The sequence below is a fragment of the Monocercomonoides exilis genome, assembly GCF_001643675.1.
Source record: "Monocercomonoides exilis strain PA203 chromosome Unknown scaffold49-690789, whole genome shotgun sequence".
In the NCBI taxonomy this organism is placed as follows: domain Eukaryota; phylum Preaxostyla; order Oxymonadida; family Polymastigidae; genus Monocercomonoides; species Monocercomonoides exilis.
Window position 1 is genome coordinate 25,200 of NW_027150594.1, and position 18,775 is coordinate 43,974.

At 35.3% G+C, this 18,775-nt stretch overlaps 4 protein-coding genes across 4 annotated transcripts; 2 read left to right on the forward strand and 2 right to left on the reverse strand.

The window, feature by feature from the left end:
• Positions 1 to 2,794: 2,794 nt before the first annotated feature.
• Positions 2,795 to 4,398, reverse strand: MONOS_18150 (putative superoxide dismutase). Its single transcript, XM_067871141.1, has 4 exons — positions 4,001 to 4,398; positions 3,747 to 3,946; positions 3,345 to 3,647; positions 2,795 to 3,014 (listed from the first exon to the last, which is right to left on the reverse strand). The coding sequence occupies exons 1-4, from the start codon at positions 4,359 to 4,361 to the stop codon at positions 2,973 to 2,975; spliced, it is 906 nt and encodes a 301-aa protein (XP_067721020.1). The 5' UTR covers positions 4,362 to 4,398; the 3' UTR covers positions 2,795 to 2,972.
• A 154-nt stretch (positions 4,399 to 4,552) lies between these two features.
• On the forward strand, positions 4,553 to 10,456 carry MONOS_12973 (uncharacterized protein; the record flags this gene model as incomplete). The annotated part of the gene is made up of 7 exons (XM_067865640.1): positions 4,553 to 4,555; positions 4,642 to 4,677; positions 4,915 to 5,029; positions 5,089 to 5,159; positions 5,218 to 7,373; positions 7,509 to 8,694; positions 8,787 to 10,456. 7 exons carry the CDS (start codon positions 4,553 to 4,555, stop codon positions 10,179 to 10,181), a joined length of 4,962 nt encoding a protein of 1,653 aa, XP_067721021.1. The 3' UTR covers positions 10,182 to 10,456.
• A 602-nt stretch (positions 10,457 to 11,058) lies between these two features.
• On the reverse strand, positions 11,059 to 16,402 carry MONOS_12972 (uncharacterized protein; the record flags this gene model as incomplete). Its single annotated transcript, XM_067865639.1, has 2 exons — positions 11,059 to 16,285; positions 16,352 to 16,402. The coding sequence occupies 2 exons, from the start codon at positions 16,400 to 16,402 to the stop codon at positions 11,261 to 11,263; spliced, it is 5,076 nt and encodes a 1,691-aa protein (XP_067721022.1). The 3' UTR covers positions 11,059 to 11,260.
• Positions 16,403 to 16,489: 87 nt separating this feature from the next.
• MONOS_12971 (putative nucleosome-remodeling factor subunit BPTF) lies at positions 16,490 to 17,928 on the forward strand (the record flags this gene model as incomplete). Its single annotated transcript, XM_067865638.1, has 7 exons — positions 16,490 to 16,493; positions 16,749 to 16,791; positions 16,863 to 16,881; positions 16,988 to 17,038; positions 17,131 to 17,259; positions 17,328 to 17,685; positions 17,763 to 17,928. The coding sequence occupies 7 exons, from the start codon at positions 16,490 to 16,492 to the stop codon at positions 17,822 to 17,824; spliced, it is 666 nt and encodes a 221-aa protein (XP_067721023.1). The 3' UTR covers positions 17,825 to 17,928.
• Between the last annotated feature and the right edge of the window lie 847 nt (positions 17,929 to 18,775).

The following is an 18,775-nucleotide window of genomic DNA, read 5'->3' on the forward strand; positions in this document are numbered from 1 at the left end:
ATTTGTTCATTAAACAAAAGGGAGTTTTCAAAAAAAAAATTAATTAAATATATATGTTATTATTTGATGAAAAATCGCAAACGTAAAATTTTCTAGTTACAGTTAGTGTTTATAATGGTGGGCACTTTTTTTAACTGTGGACAATCGCATCATCTCAACAACCGTTAATAGTTTCATAAAGACAATTTATCGAATGATTCCTTCAACGAATATAAACAAATATGAGTTGTTTTTATTTTTTATCCAACACAGTGAAAAATAATGATTATTATTTTTTATTATCGGAGAAACTCGGAGAATCTTATTTCTCCGAGTTTCTCCAAGAATTGAAAATGATAAGTTTTTTATTTTTGGGGTAAAATTGTTTCATTTTTGAATGACTTATAAGTTTGTGTTCACAGAGGAAATAATTGGTCTAATTATCAAATAGGAAACGTCAATTGTCGTTGAGATATTGCGACCATCCTCAGTTATTAAAAGTGCCTGCCATTATTTACACTCACAATAAATATAATTTTCATATCTTGATTAAAATTTTGTTCACACTCACAAATCCACATGATAATGTGCCTAACAGCATTGACATGTTTTTTCCTCCATTCTGATGAACTTTTGCAAATAAGAACAGAATTATGAAAAAAATAATGAGTGCTTGTTATTGTTTGTGGAAGTGTTTCTGAGGAAGAAAAAACTACAATTGATAAACAAATGTTTATAATGAACCTTGACAATTTATTTTATATTTTGTGACATCAAAACTTCTGCAACTTCTGCTTTCATTTAATAAAATACATATTTGAAAACAAATCTCTTGTTTTAACTTTGTTTTAACAGAGATGCACCAAAAATAATTCAAAGTCGAAAAACTTTCAAACGAAATCGAAAATTATTATTCAAAGTCGGAAAACATTCATTCAAAGTCGAAAGTTTTTATTCGAAGTCGAAAAGGTTTCATTCAAAGTAGAAAATTTGACAAAAAAAATAACTTTAAATCAAGAGAATTCAGTTGGAGAAAAATATTGTTCTTTCATTTTTGAGAACATTATCATAAATGGATGTGTTGTTGATTTCTGCAAAATATGAAGATTTCGAACCAAAACAAACTCAAAAATAAAATATTAACATAACTTGGAACATTTGTTTCCTTCAATAAGAAATGAGTTGTTTGTGATGAAAAAACACGAAATAAGAGAGCCAATACTGTATTCTTCATTCTACATCAAATAGGGGAAAAAATAAAAAATTTCTATGGAAAATTTTCTGTAAAGAAAAGTATTTTCAATTGAAATGAGATAAAAATGTGTCAGAATTTCTTTCATATTTTCAAATATGCTATTGGACAAAAGAAAGTGAAGAAATATATCGGAAAAAAATATGAAAAGTCATTAAAATAACAAATATCATAAGTATTTCAACAATAACGATGTTTTTTTTGACTATTATTGATTTTAGTCACTTTTTTAATATTTGAAGTTTTTCGAACTTTCGACTTTGCTTGAAACTTTTTCGATTTTGTTTGAAACTTTTTCGACTTTGAATAATTTTAGGTGTTCTGTTTCAAAAGAATAAATCGTTGCAAGAACAGCTGCTGTAACGATGTTGCTTTAACGGAATTGTCATTTGGTAAATCAGAGTGAAATTCTTAATGAATGATTGTGTTCTTTGCAAAGAAAAATTTTGATAATAGAATACAAAGCAACAATATGAATGCTAGATATTGAAGAACGGAAAACAGAGCATAATAAAATAATTTTTGATAGCGCTTATGTTAAACAGAAAGAATGAATTTTTCATTCAAAGTTTAGAAAAATACTCCATGGCGTAAATGATTATTCATTCTGATAAATGCCGAGCTCATTCATGTTAAAATTCTTTGTGTTGAAAGCATTCTACAGTTAGCCATAAGTATCGGTTCAAAGATAAAACAACCACTGCTTTCACGAACATTATCGATGGGATTTGGAGTCAACAAAGAAGTTTTTCACTTCGAACAAGTTCAAGAATGAAATTCATTGATAATTATTTTGCAAGTTTTGTAACATTATAAAATAAATCTAGACATTTTCATGAGTATGTTAGAATGATTAATGATTTTTTCTTTCAAATGAATGCGAAAAACAAAAGGAGCTAGTTGTTTGTTTCGGTGATGAAAATACAGTGACTGATTGCAATTTCACTCCAACAACAGAAAGATCATCGGACGAAGATCTTGGAGTTGGCGATGACTGAGATGCATCTGAATTCGCTGTTGATAGAGATTTTTTTTGATTTTTTATCTCATTCGCAAAATACTACTAGAATTCACTCTTTAACCTAACTCATTTTATAAAAACAGTTCAAAAGCTGTTTATGAAGCTTTTTGAGGACTTTACAAAAAAATATTCCTGACTAAAAGAGATTAGCATATTTTCTGTTCTTTTTTTTTATGGTGAAAAATATTACTCTTTTGGAATTTTCAAGAAAAAAATTTGCACTTATGATAGACTTATTCAGATCAAAAAACTCAATTTGAGTGGGTTCATTTTTTGACATCCTTGGAATATTGGAAGACTTTATGTTTTGGTTTCAATGATGTTTGTTTTCAGCAATTAGATTCTAAATTATTAAGAAATTTGAGAAAGAGAAATAAAGTTATGAGCGATTAAAATTTTCAGTGCCTTTTGCAAAAAAATGTTGAAAGTTCGTATTTTCCCACAAATTTTCAATTTCGAATTTAAGTTTTTGACTTTGCTTATTTTTCATACAGTTGACCAAAACTGGTTCAGATGGTTTTTGATAAAAAAAATGAGTTTTATTGAATTCAATTACAATAATTTTTTATCAGGATTTACAAATCACTCTATACGATGTATGAAATATAATTCTTGTTAATCTTTTTGAAAACGGAAAAAAAAGTCTCTTATCAAAGATTAGAGAACAAAAAATTCTTTTTGTAATAACACATTCATTTTTGCTTTTAAAATCAAATGTAATTATTCTTTCTTGTTCATCGCTGAATTATAACGCTTTTCGATCTGAAATACAAATACAATGCAACGTTGGAATAAATAAATAAATAAATAAATAAATAAATAAATAAATAAATAAATAAATAAATAAATAAATAAATAAATAAATAAATAAATAAATAAATAAATAAATAAATAAATAAATAAATAAATAAATAAATAAATAAATAAATAAATAAATAAATAAATAAATAAATAAATAAATAAATAAATGTACACAAAAGAGCACCTAAAATAAAAACTATTTTCTCCCAACAAGACAATATGTTATGATAAAATAAATTCAAGCAATCCTCTTTTTCTTTTTCATTTAAGCATTAAAAAATATTAGCAAACCACATCCCAATCCAAATACTTCATATATGTCCTCAATGCTTCTTTCTTTCCCAATACTCCGAAGTCTCTCACAAATGAGTGCTCCCATGCATCAATAACAATCAACGGAACATAAGATTTGATTGAAGGTAAATCATTTCCTCGAACAAATCCCACAATAAGCGAAGAAGAATCATTGTCTTCTGATCCTTTTGTTTCTTCCTCTTTACGAACTGAAGGATCATAAAGAAGAACTGCCCAACCTATTCCTTCTGCAAATCCAACAGAAACAAGATCATTTTCAATATTCTGAAAAGATCCATACTACAAATTGAAAATTAAATTATAAATTGTATTTAATAATAATTATGTTCAATTCAAAAAATACAAATTTTCTGTTAAAGGAAAGAAATTTAAGCAAACTCCATCTTCTAAGCGCTTGGCAAATTCCGGTGAAGGAGTTAGACGTTTCGGGTTTGTGTTTTCAAAATATAGTTCATGCAAAATAATTGTTGATCGCTCAAATTCCATTCTAAGTTTTCCATTCTCAATCTCTAAATCTGTTTTGTCTTTTAAATCATCAGTGAGCCACTTGTTAAGAGCATTAAAATTAGAAATGCAACCTCAGAAAATATTGCAATACTTTAATAAAGCTCAAAATCAATCACTACGCAAACTTTCGTAATACTTCCAATGATCATTTATTGTGTTCAATGACATAACATCCATTTTTTCAGATTGCAATTTGGTTAAAAGCTCTTTTTTAGGCTGTAACACTTCCGGCTTCACATCAGATTTCTGAGTTGCTTGTAAAGGCATCAATTTTCTTGTTCCTGTGGCCTGAAAAGGAATTGAAATTTTGATTGGATCAATTCCAAGAAAATCCCGCTTTGCTGAAAGAGAAATCGATGGAGATATTGGAGGAGGAGGTGGAATTGGACTCAGTTGAGGAATGGAGAAAGATGATGGTGAAAAAGGAAGTGATGATAAAAACACCCTCAGTGCACACAGGGTGACGCTAAGAAATAATAAAATCATGCAGATGAATTACGTGAAATAACTTAAGCGTTGACATGGGCTGTAGTTAAAAGAATAAACCCATTCCTTTTTTATCGCACTTTTTTGATCATATAAATAATAAAAATTATAAAAAAGTTAAAAAATTTATATTTTACACAAAAGTGAATTCAATTAATACGCATATCAACGCATTTTCATAACTAGATCAAATGGTATTTTCTAATTGATTATATAGCTGTGCTTATGACTTTCAAAATAATTCTTTCGTTTTACTCCATTTCTTCGTTCTAATTTTCAGATCCAGGAATATTCAAGCACTGTATCGCCAGTACAGGTAATTTATAACAAAAAGAATCAGCAGGCATATTATTTTAGCTTCCATCTTTTTGCATAATATGAAAAGAATTATCTTTTTTATCATTTGTTTTTTTTTAAAACAAAACATTTACACAAAAATTTTTCGATTACCTTTAGAGTGTGATGCTTCTTTTTTGTGCGAAATTAATTTTCACTTTCTTCAATCTTATTTTTGTAGCGTATGAGCAAAGAGAAAATGATAATTTATATACAGATAGCACCAATAAAGAACTCCGAAATCCGAATGATTTTTCTCAAAGAGTGCAACAAGAAATTGAAGGCAGTCAAAGATCATCCAGGAGCCAATCTACTACAAATTATTTCACTCCGTTAGAGGATATCAAATCTTTATTTCGAGCGTTTACAAATTCTGTAACTGATGCATCAGCACTCGGATTATTGAGCTCAAAAAATTTGTTATGCGTTTTGCGCGTGAAAGTTAACACGGTTGAGCTTCGGGTATTTTGTTTTGAATTGTCTTCCATTAATATATGTGAATATTTAATTCTTTTGATAGGATTCTGCTCAAACGCATCTTGTATTAACATTACGCCGTGGGCAGACAAAAATAAAACAGTTAAAAACTGATAGCGTTAATCAAACCGATACTCCACGTTATAAACAGAATATTTTTGATTTTGTCATTCCTGCAAACTTACCATTTTACAATCCTCAATTAAATCTGATGGTTGTCAAAGAAGAAGTGACAGTTGTTGAAAACGAAGATCAAAGTGCATCTCAGACAGTAACGGAAAGCAACGAAGCGAGTGGAGGAGGCGAAAAAGAAGGGCAATCCGAGAATGATGCATCATCCATGAAACCATCGAATCTCTCATCACCATCATCTTCCGTGCAGACATCTGCAGGATCTGCTCCAAACACACAAACAACAGTTCCACAATTGCCTCTTTCACAGCCTGACGCAACGGCCAATCATTCTGCTTCAAATGAAAATCCGAAGACTTCTCCACAAAAGCAGACAACCACTTCATACTCTCCATATGCTGTCTGTCAGTTTTCGCTTTCACCACTCTTCACAGAAATGATGAAAGGAAGGCCGCTGTATCTGCTGCTCCCTGTCTCTGCGACGTCTCGCTTGCAGGTGAAGATCCTTCCCCAGACAATGGAATATTGGCTGCGGGCAGGTGTCAAGCAAGTGCAGTTTGTTCAGAACCAGATGGCAATTGTGATGGTGAGTGATGGCGTTTTCAGCACATTCGGTGCTCCAGACGCATCTCAGGGCCTATCTTCATCCTCTTCGGAAACAGGCAATTCCTCCCCTTCTTCTTCTGCTTCTTCTTCACCTTCAAAACCCACAAACTTATCGCAGTTTGCTTCGTATCTTGCCCCGCTTCTCTACAAACAGATGACGAACTCGCAGAATCCAGCCACAAAGGCATTTTTCCATTCTATTTCGTACAGAAAGCACGTTCCTGGTGTCATCAAAGGATTTGAAGGCGTGTCGAAGGGCACTCCGCTGATCGAAAAGATCATCAGCGACAGCAGCGAAGAAGTTTACTCATCGCCTGCTGCCTCTTCTTCCTCTTCTGCTTCTTCATCAGAAGCTCAAATGAGCGAAAAGAAGAAGGCTTTCCAGCTTCAGTTGAAGAAGAGAAAGGCAAAGCGATGGATGATTGAGCCGTCGCTCATGGGTGTTATTTCGGTGGAGCTTCGGATTTATCCTATTTTCCCAAATGTCACTGCAATTCCGCCAGAAATTGTGATTCGTGTTCCGATTAAGCGAGAGCAAAGAAAAATGCTTGCAAGTGAAGAGCATAGAGAAGAAGGGAACGACGAATTTAATTCACTTCAAAACACTTCACCATCTTCGCCTTCTTCATCTTCTTCATCTTCTTCCTCTTCATCGTCATCATCTTCTTCTCCAACAGAAAATGACTTTCAGGAGCCTTCTTCGATACCGCAATTGAACACCCACCTGTCGACTGCTTCTCTTGAGCCATTTGTTCGTCCCGACTCGTCCAGCTCTGTCTCTTCTATGACGCCTCTCATTCTCCACGAGGATCAACCTCCGAATTCTGACACACGCTCATCGCGCGCACCGCTTGTTCCTCCACTTCACCTCACACCAACACTCACACAACGCTCGCAAGGTGCACCTGCTTCTCTGCGTTCTCCTGCTTTCCTATCATCTTCTGTCGCTGATGCTGTTCCTTTGCCTCCTCTGCCGGCAGATGAGGCAGCCCCGCAGATGGAGACGAAGTCCATTCCTGCACTTTCTCGCCCAGTTGCTGTGCAAATTCACGTGTTCTGGGCAGAAGCTGGTGCAGAAGTGGTGCATCCACAGAAGGAAGGCGAATCAATGAAATTTGATCTGCCTGAAATGAACGGCAATGCAAAAGATGAAGACGGCAACATGAACATTAAACAGAAGCTGGAAAATCAGCTTGCACTTGCCAAGTTGCAGAAGAACGAGCCAGTCAGAGTGAAAACGGAGGAGCTTCTGCGGAAGTTGGAGGAGGAAGAAGAGCAAAAAGAGAAGCAGAAGAAGAAGACGTCAAAGACAAGCATCAATTATGTCCTGCCGAAAAGAGTGGTGGTGAGAATACGAGCAACAGACGCAAGATCAGAGCTGGCAGAGACGATACCAGGCGTCTACGAAACAGCCGAAGACCCCGATTGCCCAGGGAAGATCAAGGAGCTCAGAGAAAGAGCGTTTGATGCATTTACTTCATCGTCGTTATCAATCATTCATCAACCTTTTTTCTTTTATTTTTGAAATAACTTTTTATTTTTTTCTGTTTATTTTATTGACATTATTTACAAACTTATTATAATGATAATGTATAGCTTCTTCTTCGAGGATTTCACTTTTGTGTCTGATATGCGCTCTCCACTGGTCTTTTCGCTGATTTCGCAGACACCAAATGCTCAGACGCAGAAGACGCCTGAGAAAACGAGCTATTCAGAGTCTCCCCTTTTGACTTTTGCTGTGTCTCTTCGGCAGGCAGCACTGAAAGCAAACGAAACGTTTCTCTGCCGCTTTGTCGACCCGACAGTTGGGTATGCGCTGTCTGTTGGTATCCACACGCAGCACCTGAAGCGCATCGTCAGAAGCTTCCCTGTGCCGAAGCTGATGCTTGATTTTGGCGTGTACACACCACCTGTCCATGGGATCCACCCCCCTTTGCCTCCTGTTGTGGTCACACGGATGACACCTGACTGGGAGTCGCACTGGGAGGCGATGATGGAGAAGTTTGACCCGACTGCCGCTGAAATGCCGGAGTTCACAAATGGATATCCACACACTTTCCTCCCGTTTGTGTGCGTGCCTGTTAAAGTGCAGCCAACATGGACAGACATGGCGCGCGTCAGAGAGGTCATCGAGAAGATGGAGATGAATGCGCTAAGCGAGGAAAACTTGTACTACGGAATGTCAGACCTGGGCAGCTACATCGAAGATACCGCAAGCTGCCCAGACGAAATAAACTATCCTTCGATGACGTTTTATTCTCTTCTGAAGCCGACGTCGCTGGAGTATCAGAACCATCTTTCTGGCGATGGTAGACAGGAGGCTCCTCCAAACATCTCAGCTTCCCGGCCAAAGCCGTCAAATCCGCAGCCAACGTGCCCTTTGCCGCCGGCTGGCATTCTCGAATTTCTGTACACGACTCCTCTGCCTAATCCTTCCTCTGTCACAGGCATCGCCTTTATTACTCGGCCTGGGTGGGGCGGGACATTCCGTGCCTTTGTTGACCCGCTGTATGCGCTGAACCCGGAGTCAGCGATATTCATCGAGTTTTACTCGCCGATTATCAACCAGGAGACGAAGCAAGGGCTGTTCAAGAAGAAAGCACTGGATTTAATTGAAAAGGAAAGCAAAGACAAGAAAACAAAACAGGAGTCAGAAGCAAAATCTACAGCACTTCAGCTGCCTGTTGTTTCACTGAAAGATATAAAAAAAGAAACAATCAAAACATTCCTAACACTCAAAGCTGTGGCAATTGCGCCTTTGGTTGATGAAATGTCGAAGGAAGTGTGTTCTTTTGGATTCGCTTTATGTTTTAAAAGGAGATTTCTTATTGATCATGTTGTAATTATTTTTATAATTTGATATGTTTTGTATAGTATCAACTTCTTAAGAAGACGCAAACCATCAGAAGGCTGTACATGAAGATCGATAATGTTCCTGTGACATCGACAGACCCGAATGCATATGCGTCCATCAGCATCGACGCCATCATCCGCCCAATGCCATTGAACTCCAATGTGAAGAAAGACGGCTCGTACATTGTTCAGCCGCCTGCTTCTTTCACAGTCGACGAATTTGGGCTGAAAGAGGCACGGAGAGGAGAAGACGAAGTGGAGGAGCTTTTTATTGGTAAAATCACGCAAACCGTGGAAGGAGAGCAAGAAGAGGATGAAATGGATGGGGATGTTGATACAGAATTTGATATGCTGATGGCTGAGTTAGGAGGAGGAGGAGAAGGAATGTCTGCGGAAGAGCTGAAGTGTTTGAAGGACAGGAAGAAAAAGCAGCGCAAAAACAAATCACAGAAAAAGGCCGATCTTGCATTGGCAGCAGTGGAAAAGTCGTCGGAGGCATCGCAACAAGACGACGAAGACGACATTATCTCATCAGCTTTGTTTGAGGCGCAGGCAGAAGCAGCTGGGGTGCCACCGGAGGAGATGCCGGATTCGGAAGGGAAGCGGATCTGGGAAAGGCTGAAGCTGAAAGGGGTGAATGGCATCATGAAAGTGATGAAAGTGATGCAATCGGGAGACGATCAGAACAACGCGCTGTTGGAGAATGAGATGGAGCATGTTGAGGAGATGAAGAATGAACTGGAGCAGCAAAAGGAAGAGGAGCTGGCTGAGTTGAAGAAACAGCAAGAAGAAGAGGAAAGAATACGGAAGCAGATGGAGGAGGAGAAGGCAGAAAACGAGAGGAAGGCGATGCTGCTTGCTGCTCAGTTGCAAAGAGAACATGAACAGGAATTGGAAAGGCAGAAAATGGAGGAGATGGAAAAGAAGAGACAGGAGGAAGAAAGAATAGAAGCAGAAAAGTTGGAGCAGAAAAAGAAAGAAGAAGAAGAAGAGTTGGAACGGAAGAAGAAAGAAGAGGAGGAGATTCGTGCAGAATTGCTGAGAGAGGAAGAAGAAACGAGAATTGCACATGAAAAGTTGAAAGCAATGTTGGCTGAAAAAGAAAAACAAAAAGAAACCGAAGAGAAGGAGAAAGAGGAGAAGGAGAAGGAGATAGAGAAAGATTCACTTCCCCAAAATGGATTGTTTTCAATTGTTGGTGTGACAGCAGCATCGATTTCGGCAAAAAAGCAAAACAGAAAACAAAAAATTGACAAGAAACTTAAAGCTGCTATGAAGCGAATTCAGAAAGAGGAGGAAGCTGCAAGAAGGTTACAGGAAGAAATTAGAAAGTTAAATGAATTGAAAGAAATGCGAAAGAAGAAAAAGAAACAGCAACCGAAAAACGAAGGTGATGAAGAAAATGCATCAAACTGAATTTACAAAAACAAAGGCAGTTTATAGCTTACATTGGAGATGTGATTTAACCACAGAATTGATTATGAGGCATTTCTCGTTTGTTCGGAATTTGGGAGAATTGTGTGACAACACTCTTCTTCTGCAATATTTGAAATGGAACAGCAAAGCCGAAAATTACTGAGGCAAATGTATTTCGAAGATTTCGAGTTTTTTATTTCACGTTAATCGCACCAATCAACACTTTTTGATTGGAGGAATGAAATAATCCATTATTTTGCGCAAAGAATAAAAAAGTAACCGAATATCTTGCAAAACATTCACATTAATGCAAGCGGAAAATAGAAAAAAGAATTATTATTATTATTTTTCAATTGTTTTAAGCTTTAATTAAAGCAGAAAATAATTTTCTTTTGTACAATAATCTTTTCATCTTAACTTTCACATACACTCTTAAATGTTATTCTTCAATAACAAAATTATTCTCTCTGTTTGACTTTCACAACATTTGTATTCGATTTGCATGCATGGGTTATTGCTAAAGCTTTTTTTTTTACTTTTAATTAATTTATTTTTTGTGATTCTCATTCTCATTTGCTCTTCCATCTTAACTTGCAATGTGTTATGGATGCTTTCATCCTCCTTTCTTCTACTGTTTTTTTATTTTTTTTCAAATAATTTATTTGTATTTGAAAAAAGATGCTTTTTTTGAAGTTTATGTAGTTATTATTCTCTTTCATTTGTTTATATTATATTTTTTATATTTTATTCTTTTCCTTGTATTTGTTTATATCCGCTTTTCATTTTGTTTCTTTTCCATTTTGGATTATTGGTGATCACAAATCGCATAGCAATGCATCTTCCTATTTTTATCTACCAGAAGGTAAAAAGAAATATTCGAACTATTAATTCTTGTTTAACTGAAGAATAGCAAAAATAATTGTTTGAAATTAAAAAACTAAACTAATAGATTGAAAAATAAAATGCGTACGAGTATAACAGCAACGCATGTCTTTCATCTTTCAATATGTTTCACAATCTCCAGAATTCGTGAAGGAAATAACTTTTTCTAGCTCACAAAAAATAAAAAGAAAAGAAACTTAAACTTTTTCTTTTTGAAGCTGAGAAATAATTGACCTCGCTTCTTGCAGTTCTCGTTCAAGTTTCATTCTTTTCTCCTCATTTGTCTTCACTTTCTCCCAATCTCTCAATATTCCATTCAATTCCACTGACATATCCTTTCTCTTTCCTTCTTCTTCTTGAGCCATTTTCTGATATCTGTGTAGTTCTTCTTGTGCAATTCTGTATTTTTCTTCTTCTTCTCTCATTTTTTCTTCCCACTCTTTTATTTGTATTATTTGGTTGGACACAATTTCTTGATAATTTCTGCATTGCTTTTTCGTTTTCTCTTCATCATCTTCGTATTTTCGCAGTCTTTCAACCACTTTCTCGAGTTGCTCTCCATCTTCTTTTATTTTCATTCTCAAATCAGCATTTTCAGCTTCAAGCCTCATTCTCTCCTCTCTTTCTCTTTCCAATCTCTCTCGCTCTCCAGCCATCCGCTCTGCTTCCCTTTCCAACTGTTTTTTCGCTTCTGCTTCTTTTTGCAAAGACATCTCTAATTCTCTAATTCTTTCGTCCGTCATCGCTTTCTCCTTCTTTCGTTCGTCTTCAATTTGCTTCAACGAAGTCACTGCACTCTGCAAATGCGCTCCAAACATTTTGTTTTGTCTTTCCAATTCTTCCTTTGCCTCCTTTTCCTGCTGCAGAGTTGCCATCAAATTGTGAACTTTCTTCATTTGCTGGTTGATTTCGTCTTCCAACACATTTCTTTTGATCTTTTCTCTTTTCAGTGTTCTTGCCACTAATTCTTCTTCTTCCTCTTCTATGTTCATGTGCATGTCAATATGTCTGCTCAACTCAACTTTCAGCTTCTGGTTCATTTCTCTTTCTTTCGAGAGCGCCATCAGCATCTCTTCGTGCTCTTGCCCAATCTGCTTGTTCTGATTCAGAACTTCCTCCACACCTGATCTGAGCACAATCAACTCTCTTTCTGCTTCTTCTCTTCTTTCTCTTTCTCTCCTCAGCTCCTCTTCATGCACTTCTCTCTCATTCCTTTTCTCTGCTTCTCTCTTCCTCTCTCTCCAATTTGACTCTGTTTCCAGCTTCTTCAGCTGCACTTTCAGTTTTCTATTTTGATCCAGCCATTCTTGGTTCTGTGCATCCAATAACGCAATAATGCCTTGCTGGGCTGTGAGAAGCTCATTAGAAGAAAACACATACGAAGCAGAAGAATCTGAAGAAGGTCCGCTTGCTTCTGATTTCTCTTGCTTCTCTGAAGATTGAGTTGAAGACTGTGCAGATGTTTCAGAGAGAGGGTGAGAAGTTTCTGAAGAAGAAGAATTTCCAAAGGCAGAATCTGCAGATGCATCAGAAAATGCAACTCCATTATGAACAGCAACTTTATGAGAAGTTTGCTCATTTTTCTGTTCAAGTTGCGATGATGCCAATTCTTTTTCCTTTTCATTTGGATGATTGTAACCAATTGCGACGTCTTTCTCGGACACAAAGTTTTGCTCCTTTTCTTTTTTTTCAAGCAATCCTTTTTCTGTTTCTTCATCTTTTTCCATTTCAATCGTTGAAATCTCCTTTTCTTTTGGAACATTCTCACTAACATTATCTTCTTTCTCTTCAATCGCATCTTCAATCATTTTGTTTGTATTCTCTTCTTCACTTTCATTTATTCCTTCCTTCTGCTTTGATCCTTCTGTTTCATCGCTTTTCTTATTGTCTTCTTCAGTTTCCATGTGATTATCTTCTTTCTCTTCTGACAACTGTTCAATTTTCTGAATATCCAAATCTTCTATTGGCTGCTTCTCAATCATTCCGTTGCCATCTTCATCAATCTGTGATTTTCCTGTATTTTCCTTGTTATCTTTTTGACTTTCTTGTTTTGCTTGGTTTTCACTCATCGTCAGAATAGACAGATGAAGAGGCGATTGAACTGGCTGATTGAATGGCATTGCCAAAGAAATAGGCTTTTGGGGGGTTGGTAAAGAGGGCAATGAAGAAGTTGAATTTGCTGAAGAAGTGTTGAACGAAAGATCAGCTGAAAAAGAAGCTGAATTCTTTTGTGGGGACTGGATAAGCAAAGGAATATGTTTCAAAGGTGATAAAATGGAAGAAGAGGCAGAAAATAAATCGGATGTATTAACAGAAGATGAATTCTCTGAGGAAGTTTGCAAAAGCTCAGAAGAAGAGAAAGAAGGAGGAAGAGGCATCAGATGTGGAGGAGAAAGATGAGAAGAAGAACTAACAGCAGGCTCTGCAAAGGGAAGATGAAGAGGCGTGGTGAAATGCTTTTTTGATTCAAGAATGCGATTAACAAGAGCAGAGGACAAAGGATTTTTCAGTCCGAAAAGCGAAGAAGGAATGGCGGATGCTGACAAAGATGAGGAAGAGGAAGCAGATGATGGAGTGGAAGATAGCATCATTGAGCCAGCGGGTGAAGGTGTCAGAAGAGAGGGAGATGGAAATGTGATGCGAGATGGCAGAAGAGAAGACGGAGAAAAGAATGGCTGATTTGATGGTGAAGAATACTTTGGAGTGGAAGATGTCAAAGAAAAGGGGGCATTTAAAGCAGAAGGAGCAGAAGCAGAAGCAGAAGCAGAAGAAGAAGAAGAAGACGAGCCAATAAAAGCAGCAACAGAAGGAGAAGTGTTAGAATTAGAAGAAGAGAAAGAGTTAGAAACAGGCGAAGAAGTCGCATTATTCGTCTCGGCTGCTGTTTCAGATGAAGGAGGAATCAAAGCAGATGGCACAATCGACACACGAGGCGCATTGTCTTTTGAAGGCGTTGTGACAGCTCTTTTCAATGAATGTGGAGTGGCTTTGAACGGATGAAGTGGAGTTGTGGTAGAATTGCTCGCATCAGCAGCAACAGAAGAGGAAGCAGAAGAGGAGGCAGAAGAAGAAGCAGAAGAAAGAGAAGGAGAAGAAGATAGCAATGCAGATGGAGCAGGAGATGTTGTGTACTTCAGAGGAGTTGCTAGCAATCTGCTGTGATTTGCTGAAGCAGACGAGTAAATTGATCTGATTAAAAGTGAATCGTTTGCTGCTTGTGCTTCAGAAGAATTCAATTGGTTTTGTTGTGTTTGCTCAATTGCCAAAGACTTGAGTGGAGTTGCATGAAACATCACTTTTGATGGAGTAGTTAATGTTATGTCTGTTTTCCTCTGAGAAGGAGAAGAGTCTATTTTCTCTGCACTTTGACGCATATTTTTAATTGCCTCATTTTCATTTTTGTGTAACGTTACAACATTCTCAGCTTCTCTCTCTTTTTCAATCTCTTTTTCGAATTCTCTGTCAATTTCAGATTCACTCATCTGCCTTCCATTTGGTGCATTCAGCTTCAATTTATCGTTTCTGTCAACGTCAGAGCCTTCCTTTCGAAGGAGATTGCGATTCAGATAAACAGGCGTATGCACAGAAGATGAAAAAGCAGCTGTTTCATAGAATGAATGAGACGTGTCAACAGCCTCTTTTTTCAGCATTTCGCTTCTGTCGTTGGTTGAATAGGCGTCATTGGAGACAAATAGCGGAGGTGCTGACAACCTTTTGGCTGATAAAGGAGTATGAGCATTGTTACGTGCAGCTGACGGAAACGAGGGAGTTGAATGCGAGCTGACAGAAACAGACAGGACAGAACGGTTTGGCGTTTGGGGAAGAGGAGTGAGATGGGAAGCAGCAACAGAAACACGAGAAGGCGTCATTTTTGGGGTCAGAATTGGAAATGACAAGGAATTCTGCAAGCTCGAAGAAAAAGATGAAGGAGAAGCAACTGAAAATTTTTTAGAAGTGTCTGGCGTTGAAATGCATGCTTTGTCATTTCTTTGTTTACAATTCTCTTTTAATTCTTTAGCTTCGTCTGGATCTGATATATTCTGCAAAAACGGCTTTTCAAAAGAATTGCTAAAAGCAGAAACATCACTTTGTTGCTTCGGTGAATTGCTGAATCCAGTTCTCGTCTTTTGCAAAGGAGACGAAGTGGCATTTGATGACAATGAGAATGAAGAAGTGTTTTGCCTGCTGCGAAATGGAGATGTAATTCCCACATCTTGCTGAAGAATTGCTCTTTGGCTTGCTTTTACATCGTCTTGTCGACCTTTTTGGCTGTCGTCGTGCTCGTACTGAAATTGACTCTCCTGTTTGTTTGCCATCTTTCTTTGTGTAAATGCATCACTTAGCATTTGTTCAGGATTTGCTGTGTGTAATGAAGCTGGAGAATGAACAAGCGAGAAAGAATGAGAGTGATATGGTGTAACTCTTCGCACAATTTGCGCAGAAGAAGTAGTTGGTGTAAAGGAATGCAGGTGAGGAGTCAATGAAATAGGTGTTCTGGATAATTGCAATGGTCCTCTTGATATTGATGGAGTTGAAGCGATTCTCGAGACTTCAACGATTGGAGAGGATGATGAAAATAAATTCTCATTTTCTTTTTGATGTGCTGCTAGTGAAATTGAATCCTTTTGGTTTATTTCTTGAGAATTTAATCCATTGTTTAGTTCGTTTGATGCGACAATTCGATCAATGATTTCAGACTGCTCTGTGGACAAAGGTAATTGTTTACTGGAATAATTTTTAGCTTCAACATTCGTTTCATATTCATTGGCTTCAGTTCGATATAAGTCTTTTAGCGAAGAGATATTCGAATTTATAGAAATTGGCGACTGAGTATCAAAAATGATTTCATCTGCAGTTGAAGAAAATGAAAACTGATCTCGAATCTCGAAATGATTCCGTAAAACAGTTTGTGGAGAGCTCGAATTTGCCAAATCTTGCTCGGTCTCGCTTTCTCCAAGAGCTTTCAAAGCTGTTAAATTATGATCTTGAGCAAGATCTCGGTTTTCTTCTTGAATCATTTCGTTAAAATCTGCAGCTGTAAATTCATGTCTTTTTTCTGATAGTATTGCATCCATTGAACGTTTTTTAGTCTTGTTTTCCTCAAGAGAATTGTTTGTTGATAACATAGTTTTGTTATCGTGATTTCCCTCAGAATAGTTTTCCCTGGAATTGGCACGAATTGATTTAATAAAAGGAAGCGGAGATATAGAAGGTTCAATAATCTACATTTGAAAAATCAAGAAAATTAAAATTTGCATTTTTTGAATCAATTGTTGCTTGTGAAATACCGGAGTAAATTTTGTAGTAACTTGTAGAGTATGTGGCAAAGATTCACTCATATAATTAAGTATGTATGATCGATTTTTCTAAAATTTCACTTCGCTATATTTAAATTTAACACAAAATTAAAAATTTTAGAATATCGAATGTGTTAAATTACACATTGATCAATGAATCAATTATGAAAAAAGGTTTATAAATTTCGAAATTGTTTGATTTTTATTTTGAAAGCCTTTACAAATTTTTTATCTTTTAATTCTAATCACTTTTTTGAATCTGTAACATGTGTTAATTTTTAACACTTCAAAAATTTGTATTAATGTTCAATATATGAAAATTATTTGATAAAATATTTAATCGCTTTTGACTGCATATTGAGAATAAATATGCCAAAATCAAACAAAGTGGGGAATCATAGAAAGAAAGGAAGCGATAACGATCCAAGTAGGTACTGAATATATTAATTTTTGTTTTAAACTGATGATTTTTTAAAAAAATCAATTACTCATATAATTATAGACTCTATTGCATATGTCGAGTTTATATCCTAATTTATTTTCTTTTTAATATATTTTAACGATGAATTTTCGATGAAAATAAAAATTCTTTGGTTTTTTATTTAATTTTTTACACATTTTTAACAGACTCCTTTCATTGAAGGCCAATTTATGATACAATGTGATAAATGCAAAGAGGTTATTATTATTACTATTTTGATAATTACCATGAGTGAATCTCACAAATTTTAATGATAAATTTCAAAATAATGTAATTTTTTTCAACTCAGTGGTATCATGGAGTTTGCGTGAGTATAACCCCAAAACAAGCGGAATCCATGGATGTGTATATTTGCGATGCATGTTTAGGGAAATCTTTGCAAGGTAAAAAAAGGATAGCAGGACAGTTTTTGCAAGAGGTTTGCACTTATCTTTTCGAATAGAGCGCGTGAAATAAAATTTATAATATTTAAATTAAAATTAACAGCAACCCGCTCAGCCAAAGCCTCAAAAAGATATAAGAGCTGATGTTATAAGACATTTAGAAGCAATATTGAAACGAGGATCTGAGAAATGTGTCAATGTTTTAACTCAAGAATTATCATTGAGCATAAGCAACGAAGAAAAGGAGCAAAAAATGGATCAAATAAAGCAATTAAATGCATTTATAATGGATGAAAGGAAAATTCATTCAATGGCAGTTGAAGCAGAGAGAGGCCTGAAAGAAACTTATGGAGGAGAAAAAGAGAAAAAGTATAGAGATCAATATAAAAACATTAAAAATCGTATGGATTCAGAAGATCCGGCAGTCACTCCATGGAAGTTGAGATTTTTACTTGGAGAAAGTTTGCTTAATTTTGAAAATATAATTAATAAGTTAAAAAAATTTTTTTTCAACATTGTTATTGATTATGTATAATAGCTCCAGCTTTTGATCTTGGTGCGGTGGAGATAATTAATGCAGCTGCTGTTGATGCCTTTTAGTGGCAATTTATTATTCATCTCAAATATTTATTTTCTCATCACATTGTTTTGTTATCGAAATCATTTTTAATTTTTAGTTAGAATAATAAAAATTGTTGAAATAAGATTATAATTATATATTTCCGAGAAAAATTAATTTGTTTCTTTTAAGTTAAAAAACATTATTTTTTCTGTCTTTTGTTTAAAGAATGTAAAAGATCGAAAAGAAAGAATTATTGCCATTAAACGAAAATGAACTTTTGAAAAAGATGGAATCATTCTTGTTATTTAACGATGCGTTCGTGATTGAGTTGATTTATTGATCTTTTTCATTGGATGTTGTGAATTGCAAATTTTGTTCAGAAGTTATTTTGATTTTTTTCAATTTCTTTACAAAAGCTGAGGATGGTTTTGAGAAATGCAATTGTTTGTGTTTTTTAAAGTATGTTAAAATTTGCTGATATGTATTTTATGATGCATTTCAAAGAAGCATTAGAAATGAACAAATTCTTTTTGAGTTTGTGATTTTATGAAAAATGCTTTTACCAATTGCAAAGAGTCAATGAACTAAACTCGCTATCACTCTCTTATAAATGGATGATGGCTTTTCTTCATTCAAACATGTTAAATAATTTTTTTATCTTTTTATTTCTGTTTTAATTATTCACAATTCATGTAAATTTTTAATTTTTTTTTCATTTTTTTAATTAACTTATTTCCAACACTGTCATACAGAAATTTGATACAGTAATTTTTTTGATTGTATTAGATAATGAATAATCACGTTTTATCCATCATTTTCATCATTTCATTTCTTTTTGGATAATATGAGTAATTTTTTTGTTTCGCCAAAAAAAAAAAAAAAAAAAAAAAAAAAAAAAAAAAAAAAAAAAAATAGAAATAAATGTTTTCAACGATTCAACAATTTTTTATAATTTTTGTAAAAGTCGAAAAATGGTTATGATTAAAAAA